The sequence below is a fragment of the Symphodus melops genome (assembly GCF_947650265.1).
Source record: "Symphodus melops genome assembly, chromosome: 6".
Classification (NCBI taxonomy): Eukaryota; Metazoa; Chordata; class Actinopteri; order Labriformes; family Labridae; genus Symphodus; species Symphodus melops.
Genome location: NC_136696.1, coordinates 19206777 through 19220001, shown reverse-complemented (window position 1 = coordinate 19220001; position 13225 = coordinate 19206777). Strand labels below are relative to the sequence as shown.

The 13225-nt window shown below is 40.2% G+C and overlaps 1 protein-coding gene across 1 annotated transcript in view; it reads left to right on the top strand.

The window, feature by feature from the left end:
- Positions 1–13225, top strand: part of LOC306825840 (uncharacterized protein) — a gene marked incomplete at its 5' end in the record, with an annotated part of 37146 nt that overhangs the window by 3736 nt on the left and 20185 nt on the right. Inside the window, 18 exons of the mRNA XM_079346794.1 lie at positions 41–178; positions 287–451; positions 533–627; positions 741–867; positions 955–1210; positions 1611–1660; positions 1756–1856; positions 1950–2101; positions 2191–2329; positions 2404–2511; positions 2603–2782; positions 2862–3101; positions 3249–3405; positions 3569–3697; positions 3964–4114; positions 11362–11405; positions 11500–11718; positions 11812–13137. Of these exons, the coding sequence (XP_079202920.1) occupies positions 41–178; positions 287–451; positions 533–627; positions 741–867; positions 955–1210; positions 1611–1660; positions 1756–1856; positions 1950–2101; positions 2191–2329; positions 2404–2511; positions 2603–2782; positions 2862–3101; positions 3249–3405; positions 3569–3697; positions 3964–4114; positions 11362–11405; positions 11500–11718; positions 11812–13137 (3777 nt within the window). The remainder of the gene's footprint in view (positions 1–40; positions 179–286; positions 452–532; positions 628–740; positions 868–954; positions 1211–1610; positions 1661–1755; positions 1857–1949; positions 2102–2190; positions 2330–2403; positions 2512–2602; positions 2783–2861; positions 3102–3248; positions 3406–3568; positions 3698–3963; positions 4115–11361; positions 11406–11499; positions 11719–11811; positions 13138–13225) is intronic.

Here is a 13225-nt window from a genome sequence, read left to right as displayed (position 1 = left end):
CGCATTGGTTTTTTAATGTGAAAATGTTTTTCTCTCACAGATGATGTGACCATTTTTAGCCCATCAACATTCTTTGTTGTGATAAGCACCTCCTACGGGCTTCATCTTGAGATTCAGTTAACACCCATTATGCAGATTTACATCAAAGCCAGTGTGTCCAATAAAGGAAAACTGAAGGGTGTGTTTCTTTTTATTAAAGTTTGCTTATTGCCTATTGTAAAACATAATCTCCTTATGAAATTAATAATATCATTGGTACTAAGATGATGTCATTCTCTCAAACAAGGCCTTTGTGGAGATTTTAATGACGTGGAAGCAGATGACTTCAAAACAATGAATGGTTTGATCGAAGGAACGGCTGGAATATTTGCCAACACATGGAAGACCAAAACAAGCTGTCCCGATGTGAAAAATAGACTTGGGGATCCCTGTGCTCTGAGTGTAGACAAGGGTAGGTCAAAGACACATTGGTCTATTTTGTAGAATTAGTCTTCACAACCGACTGCCAGTAAACGTGTCTTTATTTTTGCAGAGAAATATGCCAAACACTGGTGCTCCATGCTGTCTGATACAAACGGGATTTTCTCTCAGTGTCATTCTGAATTAAACCCTGAAGATTATGAAGCTGTAAGCAGACATTTGTTTTTATGTACAGTATGTGTGTCAATATTGCATGTATGCTATTCATTCTACTGCACCTTTCCACTATATATTTAAATAGTCGCTGCTTCTCTTCACAGTCTTGTATTTATGACATCTGCAACTGCGACAACAGTGAGATATGCATGTGTGCTGCTTTATCCTCGTACGTCCATGCATGTGCTGCTGAAGGTGTCTTAATGAAGGGATGGAGGGACATCGCGTGCAGTAAGTGAAATGTGGAGTTAATAAAGATAAGTAGTGATAATATATATTTATTAAAATCAAGCCAAAATTTTTTTTTCCTTTTAAAAGAGAAATACATAACAGGATGCCCATCTAACTTTGTGTATGGTTACCAAATGGAAAGCTGTGGCCGTACCTGTCGCTCTCTAAGTCATTCAGACTTAACATGTGAGGTGGAACTTACCCCGCTTGATGGCTGCGGCTGTGCAAAAGGAACTTACCTTAATGACCAGGGAGAATGTGTGTCAGCTACAAAATGCCCCTGTTATGTGGAAGACCAGGTGGTTGTTCCCGGCAAAGTCATAAGGGTCAGCGGACAAACTTGGTGAGAATTTAAAGTTATTAATGTACAATTGAAGTAGAAATATCGAGAAATCGAGATATTTAAAATTAAGTTATTAAATGTTCTATTTGTCAGATGTCACCCGAATTTTGAGACGATAAGATAATGAGAAGAGAGATAATGAAACAGAACAAATATCCCTCCAGCAGGAGGATACCTTTAAATGCTGGGATTTATGTTTTATTATTTGTTTTTAACCCAAGACATTAGGTTAACTTGTGGCCTTTATTTGTGAGAATAGCTGAGAATAAATAACTCTTATGCTCATCATTCATGTGTGTGTGTGTGCATACATACGTAATGGCACCACTACATGAGGTACTGCTCTTGAAAAAAGTGAAAAGTATTTTGTTACATCCTTTGTTCTTTCTTTGTATTTCAGCTCATGTCATGGTGGAAAACTAAGATGTAAAGGAAGCCACATTAGTGAAAGTAGGTACAGAGCTCCAAGTTTGTCATATTTAAAATCAAACAACATACATAACATTTGTATCATGGCATTTCTTTTATGCTGTCATTATCTACAGCTTGCACCAGTCCAATGGTGTATTTTAACTGTTCAAGTGCAAAGCCTGGTGTGAAGGGATCCGAGTGTCAAAAAAGCTGCCAAACAGTGGACACAGAATGTGTAAGATAAACCATTTGGTTAATGGCATTTTTTGTATTGTGCACTTCTGTACAACAGAATAACATTTTAAATACTTTGATTTACACTCTATAGGTCAGTAAAAGCTGTGTCTCAGGCTGTGTATGTCCTACTGGCCTGCTGTCAGATGATAAGGGAGGCTGTATTGCAGAAGAGAGCTGCCCCTGCACATATCATGGTGAATCTTATCCATCTGGACAGAATGTAACTGTAGACTGCAATACCTGGTAGGTCCTTTTATTCTTTGCCAGTTTACTGTCTTTTTTTGTAAATGGATATATTTAATTAAATGTTACCATATCTTTTTAAATCACAGCACTTGCAAAGGCAGAAAATGGGAATGTACAGACTATCAGTGTGATGGCACCTGTACCATATATGGAGAAGGACACTACATCACTTTTGACGAAAAGAAATTTTCCTTCAACGGTGACTGTGGATACGTCTTTACCCAGGTAGGGACAATGCTTAGATCAAGGCTTTGTTATTTGTCAAAATTCAGTCTTAAACTGACACCAGTGTCTGATAGGACTACTGTGGGGACCAAATGGATGGCACCTTCAGGGTTGTAACTGAGAGCATCCCATGTGGAACAGCTGAAAGCATCTGCTCCACTGCTATTAAGCTCTACTTAGGGGTATGTAACACTATTGTATAATCATGCAAACAAAAAAAGACATTGGACAGTAGATAAACTACCATGTTGTTGGCTGGGTTTTTCTTTTTAGAATAAAGAAATTGTTCTTTCTGAAGAAGATGTCAAAGTAATCCATCAAAAAAATGGAAGTGACATACCATATCAGGTCCACACTATTGGTATATACCTTGTCATTGAAGCAAATAATGGTCTTGTTCTCATTTGGAATAAGAAGACAACACTCATGATCAAATTGAGTTCAACATTCAAGGTTGGTAAACATATACACCGGTATTCAGTTTTTTTAAGGTTGCCACTCTAACCAGTAACTTGATCTTCTACGCTTTCAGGGGAAAGTCTGTGGTCTGTGTGGGAATTATGATGGCAATATAAAAAATGATTTTACCACAAGGAACAAAGAAGTTGTGGTTGAAGCCCTTGAGTTTGGAAACAGCTGGAAAGTGTCACCTACCTGCCCTAATGCCAAAGTACAACAAGATGCTTGCAATTTATACTCACACAGACAGGCATGGGCATTAAAACACTGCAGCATCATCAACAGTAAAGTATTTACTGCTTGCCATTCAAAGGTAAAAAACAAACACATAATTGCTATAACGAACACATTCATTACACTCAGTTTAGCATCAATACTATTACTGGGACTATATATAGACAGTATATAGTAATAGACAAGCTAGCAGAAAATTGCATTAACTGATGTTTCCTTGATAAAGGTTGATCCACACAACTATTATGATGCTTGTGTGAAAGACACATGTGCCTGCAATACAGGAGGAGATTGTGAATGTTTCTGCTCAGCTGTTGCAGCCTATGCAGCAGCCTGTAATAAGGCCGGGGCCTGCATAAAATGGAGAACTCCAACTATCTGCCGTAGGTTTTTTATCTGTTTGTCTGTTAGAGGATGAGATGAGCATTATCATCATCTATAAGCATAACTTTGTGTTTCTTTATCATAAAATTTACACGGTAATGGTTTCATCCTGTACATGAATAAGTAACCATTTATGAAATCCTATTTTTTTTCTGTCTTTAGCTCTATTCTGTGACTTTTACAACCCTGATGGTGAATGTGAATGGCATTATGAACCATGTGGGAAACCATGCATGAAGACATGTAGGAATCCCTCAGGAAAGTGCTACAATCAAATTCCAGAATTAGAAGGTACAAATTTAAGGTCCAGGAAGTAACTTGGTTGTTGCTAGCTTGATGACATGAAGTTGAGGCATCAGTGCATGAGTCTGCTTTGTTTATCTATTTCCCTTGTGTAACTTTTAACATATAAGCCATGATTAAGTTTAAACAATATCTGTAGTCATCATTAAACGAAAAGTTAAGTTAATTGAGTTCTTCATTTACTTTAACTGGTTTAGACTACAAACCTGATTTGTGCTAGTTTTGCTCTTGATTGTGCTTTTCAACTGTTAAAGGCTGTTATCCGAGTTGCCCACCTGAAAGATCTTATTTGGAGGAAGTTACCATGAAGTGTGTGCCAAAAGAGGCATGTGGCTGCTATGATAACAATGGCAAGCATTATGAAGAAGGGGAGCTCCTGCCTTCAACAGAAAACTGTCACAAATGGTAGGACGCTTTTTCAAAATTATTTGCACAGGATAGTGTAAAAGCAAATGATGACCTACATTGAGTTTATCTGAAAGATGGTATTATCATACACTGCAATTGTGTTTAACTATATCAAAACACATCTTGTGTTTATTTAACTTAGACCTAAGGCCCTCTAAAACCTAAAAAGATCAATCAGCCACAACCTGATTATTTCAACATTTACTAAAATCTTTCTGTCTCTTATGTCAGATAGAGACATTGAATTTTAACATGCGGGGGATGGGCCACAGGCCGGGCGCGAACCCGGGCCGCCCGCGCGCGAGGGCTGGGCCTCAGTGCGTGGGGTCGCGCGCACTGCCGCTGCGGCACCGGCGACCCCTCATATCTAACATTTTTTAAAACAGAAAATAAGGAAATGAAAGGTTGCTGCATGTTCAAAAAAAGAGAAGGAAGAAGCTAACTTATGTTTATCTTGCCCTTTTACACATCTAACTTTGACATGGCTACTGTTTACTCTGTCAATGTCCTATCATTTCTCCAAAATGAGAAAAGCTTAATCATTGGAGGTAATTAGTTCAGGAAATAAAAAACAATACATAAAAAACTAAAAATATTTGCAAATGGACAAAAAGCAGACTTTATGGCTAATCAAATCAACCTCTTTAAGTGGAAATTAGAAATGTTTCCCATGTCCATCTCAATTGATATACTTTCCTAATGTAAATATTTTAAACTTTCTTTTGACTTGCTTAATGTGTTGACTTTCCTTAATTGTTACAGGTAGACTATTCCACAGTCTCACCCCATTGACAGATATGCACATGTTTTTTTTTTTTTTACTATTCTTTCTATTGAATTTTCAATTGAACAATTTAAGACATACAGTGCATCTTGTTGTCTGTCCAGGAAGTGGTAGGATGGATGTTTTACAGATAGACGAAAAGAAAGACAACAAGAAAAACAAGACCAACAACAAATAACTCAAAACAAGCCTGAACGGTTCTTACAAGAACCATTGCTACCCAATATCCCATCCCCTCCCAATGGCAGAGAAATTAAAGTAAATAAACAAGTAAATAAGTAATGACAAAAACAGTAATTGAATAAATAATTACAAATATTAAATTATATGATTAGAAAAAGGGAAAAAAAGGGAAGGGGGGGGGGGGGCATTGTCGGGGCGAATAGTAGTTCTATCAAGGTAGTCTAGGAAAGGCTGCCAGGTTTTGTAGAAAATATTACCAGGACCTACCAGTGAGGATCTAACCTTTTCAAGTTTAATATGAGTTTAGTTAAGACTTCCCTAAGCCAGCAATTATGTGAAGGGGGAAGCGCATGCTTACATTTAAACAAGAGGAGGCGTCTGGCCAACAGAGTAGTAAAATGCTCATGCTTTTGAGTGTGGCGCGTACACCTACTGTCTCTTTCTTTGAACCATTTTTGTATATTATTTGGGAGTAATTTGTTTTTAGCTTTGTACGTAATTTGTGTGGTCTTAAAATCCACTATATCCATACATTTTAACATTTATAATTTTAGAAATAAATAATTTGTGTATGCATTACAGACAACATTGCTAACTATTCTCATTGCCTTTTTCTGCATTGTGCATATTGTCTTTAGGGTGAATTTGTAGGTTTTACCCCACACCTCAGCACAATAAGACAAATATGGGAGAAAAAGCGAGCAGTATAGAATGTGCATTGCTTTCTGATTCAATGTGTGTCTCACTTTACAAAGTATACAATTGGTCTTTGCCAATTTAGAGCTCACGTGTTTGACTTGCGGTTTCCAGCTGAGATTGTTGTCAATCATTACTCCGGAAAAGGAGTTTTCATAAACTCTTTCTAATCTGGTGTTATCACACAGTGCTTTGATGGTTAAGTCTTCTGGAATCCTGCATTTCCCAAAAATCATGAATTTGGTTTTCTTTATATTGAGAGATAATTTATTTATATCAAACCACAAATTTAGCTTGGCTAGGTCTTCTGAGATAATGTAATTGTTAATCTTAATCTAGCCCAGTTTCATATATACTATTGGGTCTGCTATAGCTATAATTACTTGTTTAATTAAAAAGATTTCAATATCATCACAATCCCTTGATGTTTTGTTGTTAAAGTTATTGACAATGTCAAGTATTTCGGATTTATCGGTGTCTCTCAGAAAAATAGAAGCTGGATTTCTTTCTTGGAAGAATTCTGACACACCGCCTCCGTGTGGAGGGATTATCTCATCGGCCAGTTTGAGCCCTATGTTTACAAAGAATCTGTTGAAGCCTCCCACCACTTCGTCACTGTCTTGAATTATCTTACTATTGTCAATGAATTCCTTTGGGAATCCAGCACTTGTTTTTTTTTTCTTCTGATGATTTTCTTAGGATAGCTGTTAGTTTATTTTTATGTCTTATATTTAATTTATTTCCCCTCAGTTCTCTGATTAATAAAATCTTTATTTTTTTTTTTGCAGGCATTCAACAGACTCCTCGTAAACCAGGGTTTAACTGGGCATTTAGATGTTTTCATTGGTTGCTGAATGGGACAATTCTCATGATATAAAGTCAAAAAAGTATTTAGGAATGAGTTATAGGCTGAATCACCCCCTTTTAACAAACATGCCTCCAGTCTTGAGCTAACAGATAATTTCTAAACTTATTCAGGGTGTCATCCGTTCATAATCTCCTCTGCAAATTTATTTTGCTGACGTCTAAATTATTGTGTTTGCATTCATAGCATACAAATACCGGTAGATGGTCAGTGATATCATTTATTAATAATGTACTTTCCAAATTACTGCTCATGCTATTTGTAAGAAAATGATCTATTATTGTTGCTGAGTGGGTGGTAATTCTGCTCGGTTTGGTTATACTGGTTTGGTTTGGTTATACTTGGATATAAGCCCTTAGGGTGAAGTAAACATCAAAATGCTTTGCAGCAAGCTGCTACTGCGGGAACTACCCTAACTAAGATGCAAGTCTTCTTCTGAGGTGGTGTTTCTTGGAGCATTCACATAATTGGAACCCTTCCACATCACCAGCAGGGATCTCAGGGTCTCAGGTGTTTTGCCCCTTAACCTGAACACCTTCCCTGAGTGGGGCAGTGAAGACTGACTACCCTTCACTTGCAGAAGGGTTCAAACTGTGGGCTCTTCAGCCACAACCATCTCGAGCTGGACTCGGCTGCTAGAGCTATGTCTCTGGTTGCTTTTTAAAGATGTTTCGGCTCCAGGCCCATTCTCTGGAGGAAGTAATGCACCGATTTTGCTGGAAAACCACAGCAGCTGACTTTGATTGGCTAGGTGGTCACATGCTCTCCTTTTAAGACAGCTTCATCGACCAGGTCATGGTACTTGGCTTTTTTCAGTTGGTGGAACGTGGCTCGCCTCTCTTCGCAGGGTACAGTGAGCTCAACCACTATGATGGTGCTCCTGGATAAAAGGACCATATCTGGTCGGAGTGAGATCACTGCCACGTCCGGCGGGAAGACAAGCCTCCTTTTTAGGTCCACTCTCAACTCCCAGTCGGAGGCTCGTTGCAAGGTAGAGAATGGGTTCTTGGCCACCGTGCTGGTCTTGTGACCCTTGTCTTCTTTCCTCACAGAGGTTGTGGCGTTGGGTGGTTGGGCCTGCTTGTTGTTGGCTTTGACTCGCTGTTGTTTCACCCATTTAGAAATTCCCCTTTCCCACCTTGTCGTGTCTCCATATACCGCCCTTCTGCCAGTGCCTTTGGGCAGCCAGTCAGTAAGTGGTTCAGTGTGCAGGTGACTGCTCCACATTGGCTGCAAGATGGATCTTCCTCTCCACCCCAGATTTTTTTTTAGGGTTGGCAGTAGGTCAATCATAGAGCTTAGGAGAAAGCTCAATTTCCTCTGGTCGTTCTGTCACAGTTCCTTCCAGGACAGTGGTTGCTCCTGCATCTGATCCCATTGCGTCCATCGACCTTGAGAGGCGAGTCCAATCGCTTTCACCTGGAGCTCCTCCTCTGTTGCCTCACTTACTCTTTGCACCACAAGGCCTCTTCTGGCTCTGGCGTCAGTCCGGCTCCACCTTTTCTTGCTGTAGTGTCCAAGGCCTAGACGTCCCTGGCATACTACACCCACAATTTCCTGGTGTTTCCAGTGGGATTCTGCTACCATTACGGCTTGCTGGGACTTCTACTTCCTGCCGCATTTGATGGTCTTGCTTGCATGTCTTACTTTCCCGTCTTCAGACAAGAGGAGTGTACTGACTGCCCTTGCCTTGGTAGCTTTAAACTCCTTAAGCATCAAAGAGACTGGTAAGGAAAGCTTGGAGGTCTTTCTGTACAGATTGATTGCACTGAAGGATGGAGGAACACCCGGCCATCTCCACAATAACTTGCTGCATAGCCTGTCCATTCCTTGGGATTTGGGACATGGGAAAGTCATACAGCAGGAAGGGCCATTGCGGCCAGGGTATGATGCCATACTGAAAGCACCAGGCTTTGAACCTCCCGGGCAGTTGGCTGTGTTCAATTGCCTTGAGCCAGGTACTCAGCTGGGCTTTGGTGTTTGTGAGGTTGCCGCTATCCTTTAGGGAGCTGTCGTACTGCTTTCCAAGGCATCGGATCCCTTGATCTTGGATTGTTGGAATCTCAGACCCTTGGATGCTGAAGATGTTTCCTGTCAGCTTCCCCTTCACGACACTGAGGCTCCTTGACTTTTCCGGTTTGAACTGCAGACGTGACCAAGGGGCCATCTTTTCCAGCGCTCAGGACCCACTGTGTCCCCTGGATAGATGGAGTCATTACCATCACGTCGTCCATGAAAGCTCGACAAGCAGGATGTCTCATGTTGTCATCTGCCTTCGGGCCTTTGCACTGGAGTTCTACTGCCTTTAGCAAAAGATTCATAGCCGCTATAAACAGGGCCACGGAAATTGTGCATCCTGTCAGGATGCCCTTCTCGAGCCTTTGCCATTTGGTGGTGACACTTCCTATGGTGAATCTCATCTGCAGCGCATTCCATGTGTGCCATTACAAGATCAACTACCTCTGATAGAACTTAGTAGTGATCTAACGCCTTTTGAATCAGCTGGTGTGGGACGCTTGGGTAAGCTTTGGCAAGGTCCAACCAAACGACAGAGAATGTGGTGCTGTTGCTCTTGGCTTCGTTAATGAGTTGGCTAATCACTGCTGTGTGCTCCAGGCAGCCAGAGTATCCTTTTTGGACACTGGGATTGATGAACTCATTGGTTAGCAAGTACGTTGTTAGCCTTTGGGCAATGATGGACGTCCAGCAGGGAAATCTCCCGGAACTGGTCGTGTCTTGTGGAATTAAGCTCCTTTGGCACAAAACAGCCTTCCGCAAGTCCAGAGCCTGGGTTCCAGCTTCTTCTTCCACAGTGTTCGAAGAAGCTTTGAGAGCCTTTATAGCAGTGGGCAGCATTTGTAGATGTGGTTCAGTGTGCAGGTGACTGCTGCACATTGGCTGCAAGATGGATCTTCCTCTCCACCCTAGAGCTTAAGGTTTTTCGGGGTTTGCAGGAGGTCAGTCACTATACACGAATACATGAATCTATAAAATCCCCTATTGCAGGTGATTTACTTGGATTCAAGAGATCTATGTTACAATACTTGCATAAACAAGCAATCTTCTGTTCGGCAATCAAAAACATGACCTCAAACACATCTTTAAAACTTTCAATGGTTAAGTTGGGTGCTCTATAGGCGCAGCTAACAATTTTTTACCCATATCGATTTCAACAGTAATACATGAACAGATGTCATCAACAACAGTCTTCATACTTTCTGCAATCTTATACTTTAACCTCCACAAACAGTGCAACTCCTCCACCCTTTTTATTTGCTCTATTCACAAAAATTACTTGAATTTCCTTCGGGATCAATAAAGTATCTATCTATCTATCTAATTAAGTGATAACCTTCGAATTCAAAATTAGTCCCTTTGTCTTGGCTAAGTCAGCTCTCACAAATAGCGACTATATTAAATTGCATGGTGTTAGGCTGTAAATAGTCTCTGATCTTATCAAAAATTGTGTATAGACTCCTACTGTTGAAGTGTTTGATTGATATACCATGCTCCAAGTTGAATTTATCCTTGAATTGGTTTTCAGTATAATATAAACAATTACTGGTTACATGGTCAAAAAAATTACTTTCCGGGTCGATATCTCGTTCCTGCATAGTAATTGCTCAATGTGGTTGCACACAGTCACCATCCCAGTCACACACATCCAGATCAGTGCACATACACACCCCTGACATAGATGATAAAACATTTAATCCAAAAGGAATCCAGCAAAAAAAATTGAGTAATGGTAGTATTAAAATTGTGCAGGTATAGTGATAAGAAAATGGATCCAAAATAAGTCCCTGGGAAATGTTGAAAAGTTCTGGGAAAACAAGTAGGTCTTAACCAAAAAGGAAGAAAAAAAATTAATTGTTCATAGCAGGGCCGTTCGAAATAGGCATAGATCTGCTCACTGCCACCAAGCCAGGCTCATTAATAATTATCTTTATTTAATTATTAATATAAATCAACAATACTATTAAACTGAGTGAATAAACCTAGGGGGCACCACACTGATATCATATCTGACGCTGATATCATATATAAATAGATAATAACCTGTATATAATAAATTGAAGCTGTTAAATCCTAACACCAAGCCCTTGCACCCAGCTTATGTCACAATGCAAATACACCAGTAATCACAAACAACTGCTCTTTAAATTATAACAAAAAAATGAACAAAGAAGCATCAAGTTAATCAATGAAACTCAAAAAACAAAAAGCTATTATAAACTACATTACAGAAAACAAAGAATAAACAATGAAAACATTTAGGGTTTTATTCACCCTAAACTTCACACCTATATTAACAGAACATGATTGGAGTAAGAGTCTTTTGTCCTGTTTTCAGTTAAATAACTGCCAGTCATGGTTTCTCCAAAAGAGACACATTCCTGAGTTTTGTCTGGCATTCTGGCTGACCCCAACAAGGTGATTTGTAATATTTTTCGAAAGAAGACAATTAGATGTTTCTTCTTTTCTTGAAATGTGGACAGGTCACAGGTACACAAGCCCTACTCACAGAGCGGGGAATATGCCAAGCACACTTTTGGACATTTTTCAGCATGACTCCTGAAGCATGTAGGGATTATTTATATGGAATTCAGTCATGTTACAATATGTTACTTCATTGCAAGAATTGTGATGTACACCAGACCCACTGTCTCTTGTAACAATGGACTGACACCAAGTTACCTTTGATTTGCATTTCAGTTATTGTTCTTCAACAAAAGCAAAGTGTGAATATCATGTTCAAGGTGAGCAAAGTATGACTTTAACTGACTTTTAAAGTGATGGAATGGAAATGGAATGGAAAGATTCATAAATTTCTGATATAATTCTTCTTTTCAGCTTGTACATGCTTATACAAAGGACATACATACAATTATGATGATATAGTATACAACACACATGATGGAGATGGAACCTGTATCACTGCTTTGTGCAAAGAAAATGGGAATATTACAAGACTCTTGGAGCCTTGCCAAACAACATCACCCACAACTACCGAGACACCGACAACAGTCTTTACATTTGAAACAATCACAACAACAGCCACAGAGAAGACCAGCACGACTGCCTCTCCAACCACAGAACAACCAACAGTGACAGAAAAATCAACCACAACCACAGAAAGTCCACCAACAACAACTGCTGTAACAGAAAAATCCACCACAACAAGTGGAGAGCCAAGTACCCCTGCAACTACAGAAAAACCGAGCACCACAACAACTGCTAAATCTACAACAGCCACAAAAGAGCCCATCACAACTACAACAATCACAGAGAAACCCACAACAAAAACCACAAAAGCGCCTTTCACAAGCACTACAATCACAGAGAAACACACCACAACAGCCACAGAAAAGCCCAGTTCTACTGCCTCTCCAACCACAGAACAGCCAACAACAACAACAGCAGCAGTCACTGAAGAATCCACCACAAGTGGAGAGCCAAGTACCCCTGCAACTACAGAAAAACCGAGCACCACAACAACTGCTAAATCTACAACAGCCACTACAATCACAGAGAAACCCACCACAATAACCACAGAAAACCCCAGCACTACTGCTTTCACAACCACAGAGAAACCCTCTACAACATCCGCAAACTGCTATGTTTGTTCTTGGTCAAATTGGAGCAGCAGTGGTTACCCTAAAAATGACGTTGACGGTGGAGACTTTGAGTCTATTGAAAATATTACTAATCCAGATCTGAGTACTTGTAGGAAACCGCTGAAAATAGAGTGTAGAGCAAAAGAGCATATAGGTACACCCTTGAAGGAACTTGGTCAACAGGTAACATGCGACCCAGAAGCTGGACTGAAATGTCTTAACAAAGATCAAGGTCCGCCTTTTCAATGTTATGACTATGAAATACGAGTCCAATGTTGCATCAACACTTGTGAACCATCAACCACAAAGGCTCCATCCACAACGCCAACACAAGGAACCTTATCTTCAACCACTACGACATCTGGGACAACAGAAAAACCAACAACAACCACGCTCACAGAAAAGCCCACCACAACAACCACAACCACAGAGAAACCTGCGACAACATCCACAGAAAAGCCCAGTTCTACTGCCTCTCCAACCACAGAACAACCAACAGTGACAGAAAAATCAACCACAACCACAGAAAGTCCACCAACAACAACTGCTGTCACAGAAAAATCCACCACCACAAGTGGAGAGCCAAGTACCCCTGCAACTACAGAAAAACCTAGCACCACAACAACTGCTAAATCTACAACAGCCACAAAAGAGCCCATCACAACCACTACAATCACAGAGAAACCCACCACAATAACCACAGAAAACCCCAGCACTACTGCTTTCACAACCACAGAGAAACCCTCTACAACATCCGCAAACTGCTATGTTTGTTCTTGGTCAGATTGGACCAGCAGTGGTTACCCTAAAAAGGATGATGACGGTGGAGACTTTGAGTCTATTGAAAACATTACTAATCCAGATCTGAGTACTTGTAGGAAACCGCTGAAAATAGAGTGTAGAGCAAAAGAGCATATAGGTACACCCTTGAAGGAACTTGGTCAAAAGGTAACATGCGACCC